General features: G+C 32.9%; 1 protein-coding gene across 1 annotated transcript in view; it reads right to left on the bottom strand.

Annotated features, from left to right (window-relative positions):
* Positions 1-15,963, bottom strand: part of BLTP1 (bridge-like lipid transfer protein family member 1) — a 186,021-nt gene that overhangs the window by 98,947 nt on the left and 71,111 nt on the right. The window contains exons 25-34 of the mRNA XM_052654644.1: positions 12,517-12,767; positions 9,622-9,880; positions 7,604-8,441; positions 5,287-5,357; positions 4,593-4,766; positions 3,999-4,119; positions 2,751-2,897; positions 2,101-2,228; positions 1,571-1,770; positions 200-397 (exon numbers count right to left, since the gene is read on the bottom strand). Of these exons, the coding sequence (XP_052510604.1) occupies positions 200-397; positions 1,571-1,770; positions 2,101-2,228; positions 2,751-2,897; positions 3,999-4,119; positions 4,593-4,766; positions 5,287-5,357; positions 7,604-8,441; positions 9,622-9,880; positions 12,517-12,767 (2,387 nt within the window). The remainder of the gene's footprint in view (positions 1-199; positions 398-1,570; positions 1,771-2,100; positions 2,229-2,750; positions 2,898-3,998; positions 4,120-4,592; positions 4,767-5,286; positions 5,358-7,603; positions 8,442-9,621; positions 9,881-12,516; positions 12,768-15,963) is intronic.

The following is a 15,963-nucleotide window of genomic DNA, read 5'->3' on the forward strand; positions in this document are numbered from 1 at the left end:
AGTTTTGAGTCACATGATTAGTCCACAAAAATCCACTTACACAATTGGGGTGGGGCACCCACTTCTACTAAATAATCTCAGATGCCATACTTTCTGCTTGAATATGTTGATTCAGCTTACTGAAAGTCATGATTGTTCAAAACATTTCAGCAATCTGTGTCCAATTTGTTCCCTTAAAGCAGAAATTTAAAAAGCTTACCTTTTATTGTTAAATTTTCAAGTCCACATTCGAACATTATCCAACCCCATTTTTCCTGGCTGGGACCTATTCGAGTTACATCTGGAACAGCTTGCTGATCAGTTTCATCCACAAAAGCAAACTCATCCAGCTCTTCAAGAGTAAATAAAACTTTGGACTTCTCAAAAGGAATAGCAGTGATAGCACAGGTACCAATATCTATTATCAAAAGAGAACAAAATGACCATTAAAAACAATAAATAATGTAAACATTTGATACAGTGGTTGTCCTAAAAGATATCTTAGTATTCTGTCAAAGAAAAAACAATGAACCAACCAGTTTCTAAAATAACACTGCCTAATGTCATACTAATTAAAAAGTTCCCAAATCATGTTAAAGTAAGAAGGTGAAAAGAAGATTCCATAATTAACAAATAATTATTCAGAGACAGGATAACTTTCAAAAGATTATATAGAAAAAAACTAAAAGTCTAAACGTAAAAAGTTCCTGAATAATTCAGTTTCATAGTAAATTATTTTAAATACTGACTTGTGATTTTACAAAATAAAAATTATTTAAATTAATTACCTAGACTTAGGAAAAACATTCTTTCCCAGGAAAACTATACCTTTTACTCAAAGATTGCTTTATACTAACATTTTATATAACAATTCGTCACAGACATTGATTGCCATAATTCCATCATTTTCAATATGCCATATGGACATTAACATCCCAAGTTTTTTACTTTATCATTTTTTAAAAATTTCTTTCTCTGATAACAGTTTATGAATACAGAAAAGCAAAAAGAAGATAAAGAAATTCATGGAAATTTACCACCTAGATGTAACTTGTTCACATTTGAACTAAATTTCCTACAGCTCTTTAGAGATCATTTTACAAACCCAGCTTTGGTCCCCACTTTTCATGTTTAACAGTCAAATGAACAATTTCTTCAGTTTATTGACAATTCTTCAAAGATAGTATTTTAAGAAGCCCACAGCTATGCCTGTCATTCTTATTGGTACTATATTTTACAGATTTGACTATCTACTTTTGATACCACAATTATTCCTTTTTAACAGAGCTGTGTCAACAGAATGGTTTCAGAAAGAAAGCAAAGACTATAAAGATCATATTCTCTCTGTTCTATAATGAGCAAACAGAGGGAAGATAGAAGCAGTTCCTAATTTGGGGCCATACCACTCACCTTCCTACCAAAGTATACCTTATCTTTTGCAGTAAACATTCTGTGTTCACAGAGAAATACCCTTTTCTTATGAAATACTAAAACTGAAGCAATATTCAAAGGAAAAATATTATATGTTTCCTTTTGCGAAATCCTCTTACATTTATATATGTCAAAGAAAAAATATGTTGTAGACTCCTACCTGTTGTATCAAGACCCCTCAGTTGCCCATGAACTCGATGAATGTTTAACTTGGCTGCAATCTCTTTTCCTTTTTCCACTCCAGCATTTGATCTGAGAGATCCAGATGACTGAGGCTGCATCTTAGTAGCATGAACGTACCTATCAAAATTAGATGTTCTACCAGGGTCTGCACTGTTTGAACTCTCTTCAACCACACCTCTTCATGAAAAAGAAAGAGTATGATGGTTAACATGTATATAATATAGTTTAGTAAAAATATTTAACTAGTTTTTTAAAAAAAACAGATTCCACTATTTTAAATAAACCAATATTAATGAAAAAATTCTTCAGTGTTTACTGATAGTATGAATAAAAACCGTGTAAACTTTTTAAAACCCACTTTGCTAATATAAAAATGAGATTTGAAATTCCAATATCAGTCTTGAGTTTTAACATCAGAATTATCCAAAATATATTGAAAAGACAGTTAAGGTTTGCTTTTACATCCAGCAAGATAGTCACAGCTCAGGCTAATAAACTCTTTCTTACCTGTTCATACGAACTTGTGTAGCAATTCTGTCAAAACACAGTGCTACTAAGGACACATGAGTCACACTCCTACTAGGAGCTGTATTTGGAGATTCCTCTACTGAGGCTTGTAGCAAACATAAGTTCACCTAACACACAAAATGTCACATATTTCAGAGTTGAAAAGTAAAATGTTACCACTTAAACACAAGATATACAGGAAAATGAAAAACTACTGTTAGGAATGGCATATCTATCTATGTGTACAAGAGTATAATGAAGGCAAAGCTTATAAACTCTCATAAGATAATAATGAAATTCTTACTGAGTGCATATGAAACATTTTAGTTTTATTTAATTATTTAATTTATTAAATAACATTAATGTTGTTAACTATTTAATAATAATTATAATATAATTAAATATTAGTATAAATAAATGTTAGTGGTAATAAAATAACATTAAATATTTAATGTTATTTAAATATTAGTAACATATTAACCAACATTCTGTTTAGGTAAACTATTTATATTACATTAATTCTTACATTAGATCATCAAGGAAATAAAAAAAGTTTGATATTACACTTTATTCTACCGCCATTTGGTTTATAATAAAAATCACCACAATATTTTCTTTCAGAAAAATTTTTTTTAATATTAAATTTTTACCTTTGGTATGCTAACATTAGCCTGAAGACCTTTAATTGTTACATTATCTTGCTTCATTATAGGATTTGTCTGCGCTTGTCCTTGATTAGTCATTCCTATGGTAGAGTGTTCAGTTTTTGTTCCTCTAACATCTTGCTTAGAAGATAGCTAAAAAGATTAAAAGTAGTATTATTATTTCACAGACCTTTAATAATTTCCACATCATCTACAACAACAACTTGTTATTCATTGTGCTCCTTTATACCTATCTATATACTAGCTGCCATCTGGGTTAGCATTCCCAGTCTTAAAGTCCAAACCTTAGAAAAGCTGGGAAACAGACTGGCACCCCCAAGGTTGAGAAAAGTGATACATAATAAAGTTAAATCAGCCCATACAAAAAGGGACAGAAAAGATGGTAATAACAATAATAGGTTTTTTTAAAAGGATCACCAAATTCTATATACTTGAAAACCTATTTGGTTTCTGATAACTAGCTCTCCCTGTTGGCTGGGAATATTTTCAAATTTCTTTTGATTTGTACTACTCTAGCTCAATTACCTATCACATGAAATGCCAATATATTCTGAATAACTGGATCACTAAAAATAGGTTTAATTTCACCTCCCCTGGTCCCTAGTCCAAATACAACTCAGATAAACTTGAAATTCAAGCGGACAGTCACTGATGAGCACTAAGACATGACCGCTAAGAGAGTAGCTTTGTGACTCAGACCACAATGTAAGGAAAATATCACACACCAGAAGACAGTGGCTTAATTCATGGAAGTGAACAAAAATAACTTCAAAATATTAAGATACAAGTTATCTAATCACAGAGGAAAGTCAAAATAATAAACAGATTTGCTTTCTTAGAAAATGAATGTACCAGTGCTAAACAACACTCCTTCACTTAGGACCAAAGCTCTTTAGAAAAGGCTTGGAATTAAACTACTTCCAAAATAAAAGAAAAAAATGCCACATTTTAACAAATATATTACTTTTATTTAATACACAGTATAATCATATACTGTTCATGGGGTTCTCATGGGGTCGCAAAAAGTTGGACATGACAGAGACTGAACTGAACTGACAGTCACAGATGCTATCTCTTACAGAGTCAATGACATATAAAGGTTGTTTAGAAATGTCCACCTGTATTCCAATTTAAATGACGAAGTTTTAGTATATTCAAGTTTTTCAAGTTTGGCTACTATGTATGCGTGAAGAATACTCAAAATGCCACACTCACTCAACAAAAAGTTCTTACATTTTCTGAGAAGGTAGTCTTGCTATTTTGGACAGCTTCCCTGAGGACTTTGACATGTAGATCATCCACAATTGCTGCTGGATGTCGAGTACTAGCACAGTGAACCATGGCTTCAATATACCTGAGGCAAGAAAAACAGTAAATGAAGCATTTTAATATCACTTAATACTGTGATCTAGTTTATCTAATCTATCCTATTATGTTCTATTCTAAATTTTATTCATCTTAGTTTTGTCTCCTTAGAAGACTATAATCTCCTCGTAGGACAGAGAATACATTATTTCCTCTTTATCCCTTCATTAACCTTAGTAATTCTATTCTGGGTATTTGGTCATTTTTATGCTCAACAGACCAAAAGCAAAAAGTAGAAAATATAATATAATAATTATTATAATACATAATTATTTAAGCTGAGAAAGGAATAATAACTGAAACAGTTCCCTTTAAATATATTTTCATTTTTATTCAATCAAAATAGACTCTTTCATCAATAATTATTCATTCTTTTTCAGGAAAATATATCACATACACTAATCATTATCACATACATTTATTATTTTATAAAATAGTTGTACTTTTACACAAAATTAATACCTGTCTAAAGCTTCAGCCACTAGGGGAGTCAGAACAATATCAACGGTTCCTTTTACTTCAACTATGGCTGTGGTTCTAGTCTGGGAGACTGGTTGATCCAAGGTCCACTCTTCTGTTAACGTCTCATCATCGGTGTTATCAACAGCTTTCTTTTCCAGTGGAGTATATGGTGTACTATACAATTTAACAAGCAAAATATATATTTAAAAGACCACATACACAAAAAAAATAGCAGTTGGAGTCTCTTTAATCTTTAAACTTGTAATTATTTCAACCACAAATTTCATGAAATTGGACTAGATATGTCCCAAATGCTTTTCAAGGACAAGACAAATGAGGAACTAAGAAGCAAGCTGATCGAAGATGATTAATACATTAAATATAAAACTTTTTGATGTACTAATTTGATGGAACATTTCTAAAATATAAAACTTGTAATACTAATTCTTGTTAGTTCCCAATTTTAATATGTCAAGTTGTGGTTTGCATAGTATATCTAAAAGAAATGCTACTGAATGCTCACAAATGTAGGCAAAGCCATGAAAGACAACAGAGTTAAATTATTTGGGCCAATTAATTCATAAATTAAATACTATGATCAGGTAAAGAATGGTTATTTCTCAGAATAAACTCTACAATCTAATAATCAAGAAAGACTGGCTTAAAACTTCAAAAGTACATAATTTTTACTTACTTTGAAGTTGATCCTGAAAGTTGCATTCCTCTGTCTAGTAAAGAGTTAGCTGTAAGCCCCTGTTTGATAACCTAGAATAAAAGAAAATATTACTTGTAGACTAGAATTATAATATTAGTTATTCTCTAAATTTATGCTATCAACTGATATTTCTGAATATCCAAATTACCTTGTTAATGTGATTTTGATATGTAAAATATAAATATTTAACAGACAAATTGAGAAAATCACAGAAAATATTCAACTGTCAATTCCATCTTCTGATTATTCAGACAAACGACAGAGTAGGGCTGCAAGGATTCAGCAACGAGAGTAGACTACACAACTAAAGCTTAAAAATAAGTGCTTCAAATGTCTTTCCTCCGTAGTTCCTCTTTAAATTGGGCTTTACTTAGAAAAAACTAATTTGAGAGTCCTGTAGCACAATCGACTTTTATTTTCTTTTAAACTTCTCATTTTATGAAATTTTAAACATATGCAAAAGAAGACAAAATAGTAAATAACTGGGAAAGAATCCCAGAGAAACATTAAATTATAGGGAAAACTAGATTGTATTTAATATCCATGCGTGCATGCTAAGTTGCTTCAGTTTGTCCATCTCTTTGTGACCTCATAGAAAGTAGCCCATCAGGCTTCTCTATCCATGGGATTCTCCAGGCAAGAGTATGGAGTAGGCTGCCATGCCCTCTTCCAGGGATATCCATAAAAGATAACAAAATACATAATGTACTTAAATAACCAAACTAAACCCTTTTAAATGCTAGCCTGTTATTTAGATCTAGTGAAGAAAAAAGATTTTATGTTCTATTTTTGAAGTTGTCTAAAGATATAAACTCCTTGGCTTATTTTTTCCAGACATTTGACTGCCTGAGCAAAACAAGATTTATTGAAAATACTAAAATATTAATAATTCTAACTTCTCACAGCAATTCTTCAAAGCAAATACCATTTGGTTTTATACTAAAACATTCATATATCAACATATTTTCACATGGAATAAAGAGAACATTTTAAAATTTTGGCATGGGCAATTTATCTTAGGCAAGATAAGAAATGGGTACAACTACAAAATAAAAACTTTGTGACTGTTAGTATGTTTCTTCTTTCTTCAATACATATTACTCAATACATACATCTGTAAGGATATTCCACTCCATTTATCACATTTCCATCATTACTTAAGTCCAAGTATATCATGTCTTGCACAGACTACTGAGTCAGTCTCCTAAGTCATCACCCCACTTCCTCCTTGCTTAATGACAATTCACTTTTACTTGGTAGCCGAAATATAAGAGATCATATCACATTTCCTTAAAACTCCCATGAAGCTTTAAGGTCCTGGTCCTATTCCCTGAATATAGTACCCCTAAATCTTCCCATCTTCAATTCGTCCTCATCCTTTAAGTTCCAGTTTAAATATTACCTCCTGTGATAGACCTTTTATGTCAATACAATCTAGGCAACCCCACTACCACCCATTATTCTCTATTCCAGCATCCTTTGATTATCCTTGTAAGACTTCTCAATTTGTAATCACACTGTACTTATCTATTTATATTAACGGCCTAACTGTCTGTTTCCTCACCACTGAACATCAAATGGTTAACATACAGTAGTATATAATAAACATCTGAATTAACAATGAAAATATTAACATTCAGACAGTTTTAATGAGTATATATATTACACATAAGTAAACATCACATAAAATTCTTAAATGTTAATCAGTTCCATAAGATTTTATATGCTCAATTTTGGTCTTTAAAATCATGAAGTTCTTTTACATATTTATAAAAATGTTTTAATATTGGCTTTATCACTAAATTTATTTTGATATATTTTTAGCTTTCCTATAAAAAAGCCATTTACATAATACATTACAGAAATGGACAATAGTCAATTAATACTAAACTATAAGATCTCAAATATCAAGTATGTAGAACTGGATTTGCATAGAAGCAGTTATGGATTAATAGAAAGAATACCAACTATTAAAAACAATTCCAAAATTTTACTTTTAAGACAGAAAATATGAATTCACAGAGACTTGATCCTAATCTCAGAATATAGTGTAGACTAGGACTATACATTATTAATATTCTGATAATCAAGTCTGAAACTTTTCCTTAATTTTATATGGTTAAATTTATAATACTCATCAATAAACCTGAGGCCTACTGTCATACATGAAGCCATGTCTTCAGGAAGTTTATCTTTCAGAAAGGTAGCTAAATACCGAGAGAGCAATTTTTAAAACATCTTAAAAATAATTTTTCTAAATAAATTGATCAGTGAAAACTAATGGTTTAGCTTATACCTTAAAAGTTGGAACAGAAAGCTGTTCAAATGATGATGAACTTTCTTCACTGGTTGGTGTTTCCAAATCAAGGGGGCGATGCAGTGAGGATTTAGAGGTTCTTTTGTTGGTTGGATGCTTCACTGACCAATTAATTACCTGGAACTGGGTAAGGTAAGTCTGATAGCAATTCATCACAGGTTGCTGAGAAGTAATCTGCTCGCTTTCTATTGTTTTCTCACTTTCTACAACATACAGATGCTCTATAACATCATCCTCTCCACCTAATGCAGAAACAAAAGAAGCCTGGGAAGGGTGAGTTTTGAATGGCAGAGTCCGGGGATCCTGAATGCTTTCTCCCTGGCCAGTAAGTGGTCCTTCCACACTGTGATATATGGAACCCCTACTGTAGTCAATCTGCTGGGCTTGCTTTTTCTTCTTTTTTCTACCTGGATAAGTTCCAGGGCCTTCATCACTGCTAATGGGCTCAAATTCTTCAGCTGCAGAAAAGTAGGCTTCACTATCAGCCATTGACATGCTTGAATCCATTGATCGATATTGATGAAATGAATTAGAGTCTGCTGATGGTGTGTATGGAAATGAACCGAAACTTCTCCTCTGCTTTGGTGAGTCTAGTACATTCTCATCACTTCTGGAGACATCACTGCTAAATTGGACTCCCACTGTAACAGGCTGCTTGTCCCCATAAAAAGCAGCAGTAAGGCTCTTAGTACTTCCAAGTCGGGTGGAACACACAGAGGCTTGTCGTTTCAAGGGAGATCTCAGAGGAGACTGACCTACTGACTTTTCCTGAGTATTAGGAGATACAGGGCTGTTTCCCGAAATTTCTGTAGGAATGCTAAAACAGAAAGAAAAACTATTAACATTTATTGCACATCACATAATTTAAGTATAAACAGAAGTACTTGTAAAATCTTTTCTGTATTCTTTTTACAAACAAAGAAAGATGTAAACTTTTACAATAAAATACCCATAGAAAGTAGCAAAATGGCATGTTATATGTTCCTACCCTATACAGTTCCAAAAACAAAACAAACAAAAAAATGGAGTCAGCTTAAAACAGAATAAAAATTTAAAGAAATCTGGAGTATAATCTATTCATAATCCATGGACACTAATGCATTTGTAAACTTTTACTATTCCCATATCCATTAAAAGTTTATCCACCAAAATATACCAGGTGTCTTTGATCAGATAAGAGGAAATAAAGGAAAGCAATAAGTCATAGATAACTCCAGTATTTCTGACTTTAGCAACTGATATACGAATGCCATTTGAGGCATAACAAGCTGAGCACGATAGGCACAAGCTCACTTTTTAATATGTTGAGTCTGAGCCATCCATGAAAGACATCCAGAAGATGGCTAGGCTCACAGGGACACAGGTATGGGATGGAGTTTTTACACTTATAAGATGTTAACTACAGATCATAATTGAAGCCAATTAGTTACTAAGACTGCAGAGGGAAACAGTAAAGGGAGTAGTGAGACGGGTACAGAACAGACTCTTAAGGGACAACAATATTTAATAAATGGTAGGCTGTTAAGAATAAGAGAAAGAAAAACGGAAAGGAAAAAAATGGAGGACTTGGAAATAAGAGACCAAGAAAGAATAGCCAAGGACCTGGGGGGAAATCTGAAATGTGCTATCAAGTCAAGAGGAAAGTGATTTTCAAGAAGTGAGTAATCAGCTAGGGACCAAAGGGAGGACCAAAAATTATTCACCACACCGGAAGGCTAATATCCAAATGTTAACAACAGTTCACTTTCAGTGATGGGAGGACAAGAAATATTCATTTTTGTTATACTTTTCTGTATTTTCTTAATATCTGGAATGAATAGTATTAATTAATCTTGCAATCAGAAAAACAACAGCAAACAGGTATTTAAAAATAAGTTCAGGAGGAGAAAAAATTTTCTACAGCAAGTGAGCTGACGGGGGGGAAGTTTTTCTCACCACAAGTTGAAGCACTTATAATCCTACTACAATCAGGTTTCTAAATCTAACTGAACACTGACCTTGCTTGGCCATCATCTCTTTTTGTACCATGCAAGAATTCTTTTTGAACCAAATGGTCATCAGCAACAGAAGAGGGACTTTCCTTTTCACCAGCCAACAGAGGCTGTGCAGCACTGGAACTACTGTTCTCCTCTGAGGAAGAGGATGAGCTATGAGATCGTAATGGTACTTGAAGACTAAGGTGCTGAGTTTTCCTCTCTACTTCTATTCCCACTGATTTGTTTTCCCATTCTTTCCTCTTTATGCCATTCACATTACCTAAACAAACAAAAAAGTAGGTTACATAAACACAATAATTCCAAAAACAATTTATGAAAAATATAAGAATGTAAATGAATACCCTGTTGTTAAGTGTGTAGTTGTTTTTAAAAAGCACAAGTAACTAATTTCGCATAGCAATATGCTAAACACTACAGAAAGATATCAACATACATATGAAACCAGAGTTCACAGACTGAATTTCTTCTTTTTCAAATAACTATTTATATGAAAAATTTCCAACTTAGAAAAATTTCAAGAGTGTTAACAAATCAAAGCTATTTTACTCAAAATAAACACTTTGCCCGCACTTGCTCAGTGTATATAAACAGACATAATATTTTGGGAACCACCTAGGAGTAACTTGCAGTCATGGTTTTCTACCCAAAATACTCAAAAGGTTTATTTCCTAAGAATAATACAAAAACACAGTATAGTTATCAACTTGGTATATTTGGTGCTGATACCATATGGTTATCTAGTCTACCATGTGCTTTCCAATTTTCTCAAAAGGCCCAATAATGTCCTTTAAAGACTTTTGCCCTCTCCAGTATAGGATCCAATCTAGGATTGTATATTACTGCATTCAGTTGTCCTGTCTTCCTGAATGTGGAACATTCTCTCAGCCCTTTATGAGAGCCTTGTGATGTGTTATGTAAATTGGGGGCAGACAGCAATAAAAGAATTCTAGAGCTGCTTATGGAAAAAAATATATATTGCTGCCCTACTTCCCCTCTCCTCCAGCTATCCTTGTGCTATTCACAAGAGAGGAACCTGCTAGTAGGAGAAAACATCTCACCAAGTAAAAGGCAATTCTAGACAGAACTTAAGTGGTAAGAAGACTTAAGAACTTAGATACAAGTAGTATTTGCTTTTACTATCATGAATGTAAAAATCACAACCAAAATCAAAAGAAAAATAGGTCTGATTCACTTTTAAATGACAGGAAACTAGTATTTACTGAGCTTCCAAGGAATTTCTTTAGTTATACCAATATGCCCTCCTTAATTCTGTCCTGACATTGTACATCTATATGTGGCTCCTGGAAAACTCAACAATCAGAAAGTCATATACTTATGAAGGGACTATGAAGGGGCTAACTTCAAGCTTCCCTGCTCAAGAAACTTATGGCAGGTTACCAATTACAACTCATTCCTGAGGGAGAGAGACACAGACACTCTCTATTACATAAGAACTAAAATGAGGTTTCTTCTGTTCGCTGTTAGAGAATTTGCTATTTTCTCCCTTTTATACCATGTGTAAATTCCCTGCAGATTTTCTTCCTTGCATTTGTGATAGTAAAACTTTGATCTACAGATTAGAAAATCAAGCATAGTCTTTCTAAATAATGACAGCTGTGGTATGGTGGAAAAAACTAAAGTGGCTTTGATAACTGTGATTCTGGTTTCTGCTCAGCCACATACATGACTGTATGACTTCATGCAACTCAGTCTCAGGGATGAACCTCAGTTATTTCACCACAAACAGGGAAAATAAAGAACTCACATGGGTAGCTTGAGGATGAAACGAGAAATGCTTATGAAAATCTTTAAAAACAAATATTATTCAAAAGTAAAAAGGTAATATTATAAGAAGATAGCTAAGTAAATTTTGTTTCGTATCTTTCTTGTCCTTTAAATGTCAAGAACTTTTGGTATTTGCTGATTTTATAAGGTAATCTGCTCTTATTCTGGTAAAACTTCTGAATTCAAATAACCTTAAACTAGCATGTACCATTTATTAATATTCAGTGAAAAATCATTTAAACAAGAATTTGGCATACATATTTCCTGCTCTTTTCTTTAAGAGATCCTTATATATGACAATCAAGCCAATAAATTGTTAAAAGTTAAAACTACTTCTTTTCTATTTTGTCTACTGACAAAAGGCAGAGCTAAGTTAATTATTTTGAATGAGTCAATGGAAAAGGGCTAAATACTAGTGCAATATCAAGACTTTTCCTAAAATTCACTTCTTAACAGTATGGCCACTTTGCATTTAATTGTAGGAATACACAATTAAGAAACACAATGAAAGATGTATTTCTGAAGTCTTTGGAGAAAAGATAATAGATAGATATGAATTCAATATGCCTAAATCCACCATTCACTGTTCATACCAAACTCATGTATCTGTAAAGTTATCCTACAGGCTCTAAGGAAACACCAAATTTCTTGATATGGATGATTTAAGTCATAAGGAGACTATTTTGCAAAAGTAGTGGATAACATGAGAGCCAATAGTATACATAATACTACTGGTAAGTTTTTCCTATAGAAGTAAACTGGCAAAACAATTATAAACTCAAAGCACAGCTATTCCTAAGTATATTTCTGGAATCTAGGTTCTAGGGAAATAATGATATATATGCAAATATTTAAAGCTGGGCTAGGAAAAATCACCATGTTGACAGCAAGAGATCTGAACAGTAAATCTACTTTTGCCTTATGCAACTCTGAAAAACTCACTAGGTCTTATCTGGCTATCATTAAATCACCTGCAAAACAAAGACAGATTATAACTAAACCCTACAGAAGCCTGCTCAAAAAACCAATCTGAACAAAGTAACACTGAACTTCTCTCAGAATGACATAGGAATGAAGATAATAAAAGATAAACATGTGACAACACACTACCATCTACAATTTTGGGAACTTCTTTAGTAATAATCCATTCTCCAGGCTGTAGCAGAGACTGTCCATAATACATATCAGACTCTGCACTTGTGCTTGAAAATGCAGAGCTACTGGAAGGTGTCAACTCTTCAAGTTTGAAGAAATCTAGGCCAGTTACTGTGCCACCAAAGAATCTGCAGCCACCAAGACAACCACACTTGTTCTTACACCTCTTATTCTTCAGGGTATCATCTGGCCACAAAAACCACAACCTAAACAGAACACACAACAAAAGAAACAAAAGAACAACAACATAACAAAAACTCATTAGGAAATCAGAAGCTTTTGAGCAAATAATATGTTAACTGTTAATGTTTTTAAAAGACAAATTAAACACAAAGATTTGTTTTTACTATGGACTATCTTTTTAATTATTTTGCCTTTCTTAAAAATAAAAATAGTCTCACCGTGGTGAGATGAAAATAAGTAGGAACAATAATGAGAAACAGAACACACATTTTAAAAAAGATCAAAGAGATAAAGTATATATATATATTAAACATTTAAATCCACTTCAAAGACAGCAGTAAACATTCTCAAAAGAACTAAAAATTTAAACACTAACTTAAAAAACAGACAGAACTATTAATATAGATTATGCTTAATAGATTATAATATTTAGCACTGCAAAGACTTAGTTATATGGTAAGTTTAGTACACCAAAATGTTATAAGGCAAGTAAGAAATTCTCAATAAAATAAAAATAATACACCACTCTTTATTTTAGAAAAGAAATTGTGATTTTGTAACAAGGACTCTGAATGAAGTATTAAGAATTAAGACAGTAAGAGTAAATGTCTGTAAAATTCTTTAGGCTCTCTGAGTGACTCCCCACACAAAATTATCAGCTGTTAACTACCCCCTTCCTAAAAAATATTATATTATAGAAATCTGAGAAATACATTTTTATTCCTTTTCCACCTTTAAATAATAAAACCTCATATTAACAGTCTATTTTTCTAAGCATTTCCACATGCATTATCTCACTGGATCCTTAGGGCTCTCACAAGAAGACAGAGTAAGTATTTCATTTCCTTTTTACATTCATTCATTTATATTTTTTGAAAATATCTACTATGCGCCTTGTGCTAGGCAAAACTGACATAACCTTATCCATATGAAGTTTATGGTGGGCAAAGACAGGTCACACAAATAGCATCTAATCAAAAATTATAGTAAGTGCTCTGAGATAAAGAAGAGGGTGTTGTGACAAAGAAAATAGTGAAATATTATTACAAAAAAATAATATTTGAGATGTAAAAGATGAGATGGAATAAATATATCAAGTTAGAAGTGAAGAAATAAATACATCAAGTTAGAAGAGGAATATCAGTCTAGACAAGACAAAAGGAAAATATATGTATAATGTATGTAAATCCCCATATGCAAAATCTGGAATACAGAAGTAGTGCAACAAATGTAACCTACCTGTCCCTATCTTTATATAAACCAATGTACTAGTTCTCAAACTTTGACTCACATTAGAAGCACTGGGAGTTGTATATGTATGGCTGAGTCCCTTTGCTGTTCACCTCAATCACAACACTGTTTGTTAATCGGCTATATCCCAACACAAAATAAAGTTTAAATAAAGAAAAGAATCACTGGGAAGGCTTATTAATTTCCTGGCTGCAGTCACCATCCGCAGTGATTTGGGAGCCCAAGAAAATAAAATCTGTCACTGTTTCCACTTTCCACTTTTTTCCCATCTATTTGCCACGAAGTGATGGGACTGGATGCCATGAACTTAGTTTTTTTGAATGTTGAATTTTAAGCCAGCATTTTCACTCTCCTCTTTCACCCTCCTCAAGAGGCTCTTTAGTTCCTCTTTGCTTTCTGCCATTAGAGTGGTATCATTAGAGCTACCATGGCAGGGAGAAGCAATTCACCACGGGCAGGTTACCTGTTCTTGCTTGCTGGATATGCCAAGAGTGCAAGGCTCTGACCAGGCTATTTCTCAGGGTTCTGGAAAAAGGCAGGCTCATTCCACTTACTATAACAGTGGTAAAAAGTTACCTAAGCTCAGTGTTCCTCTTCGGTAATGCATCATACTATGTGCAGACATTCATCATGGGTCTTTTCTGACATCCCCATGGGACTCAGGGATAAGGGTACCAGGTTTAGCAAATAAAAGTAACATGTGCCATTTAACAGGTGCTGTATACTTATACTCAAGTTATCTGTTGTTTATCTGCAACAATTTTAACTGCACATCCTGTATTTTCTCTGGCAATCCTATTTGGGGGACACAGGGAACCAATGCAAACACATTTGACTCTGGCTAGTGCTTTTGCTGTAATAAAGTCCTGTGTCTCTCACCAAGTTTCATACGTCTTCTGCCAGTACTCAGTAAACTGTGGCAGGATAACTTCTTAGCTAGTAAGTAGGATAAAATCTCAAACTTCACAATTCTTAGCAAATCAGAGCACTGAAACTAACCTCAGTGAGGCACCCGAAGTCACATGGAGTCACCTCCTCAGTTTCACTATCACCCTGCTCTACCATCTGATCTATCAAAACAGGCGCTGTCTTCATACCAAATGGCTTCCAAAGCCATAGTGAACAAAGAAACCAAAATGTTTTTTTTAACAACATTCTCCACACATGAGTTTTCTTACTCAGATTTATAAGATACCAGTATCTTAAATAAACCTAAAAGATTAATGTAATCCCCAATCTTTTAACTAGAAAAACAGTTCTTTGGGAAAAATTAATAGGTGAAAATATCTAAACATTTTGTGAAATGAGGTGTTAAGTATTAGTTTGTCATTTTTCCTATATTTGAACAGATATTTGAAAAAAAAAAAAACTATTAACATCCTTGGCTGTATTAATGCACACATGGCTGTATTAATGCACACACACCATAAAAAAAATCCAGATGCTTTAGAGTTTTATGTTAATAACAAAAATAGAATTGCAAAAAATAAAGTACAGAGGTTATGTGATTACTAGCAAAGAAGTGCTCTCAAACTAGTACAAAAACATTATAAAAAGGAAAGGTGAACACATTTGAATACATAAAATGAAAATCTATTTAACATAAGAAAAAATAAATGAAACAAACTGCAAAATATCAGTAACGGGGATTGAAGAAGGGCAATAATTTTTATAGAGTTCTTAAAAATTGGTAAGAAATACACCAAGATCCCAATAAATAAATGTATATAGGATATTAGCAGGAAATTCACAAATGAGGGAAAATATCCAATAAGTATCCGAAAAAAGTATTAAATAATCCCCAAATAAAGAAATGCAAAATAAAGAGATACCACCTTTCAGTTATTATAAAACACTCAGAGGGTGGCAAAGGTGCAGTAAGACAGAGACTCTCTTAAAGAGCCACTGGGAATATAAATTGAAATAAGAGTCCTAGCAAGTAACTTGGGAAAGCATATCAAAAGCTCA

This window comes from Budorcas taxicolor, chromosome 17 (assembly GCF_023091745.1).
Source record: "Budorcas taxicolor isolate Tak-1 chromosome 17, Takin1.1, whole genome shotgun sequence".
Taxonomy (NCBI): Eukaryota; Metazoa; Chordata; class Mammalia; order Artiodactyla; family Bovidae; genus Budorcas; species Budorcas taxicolor.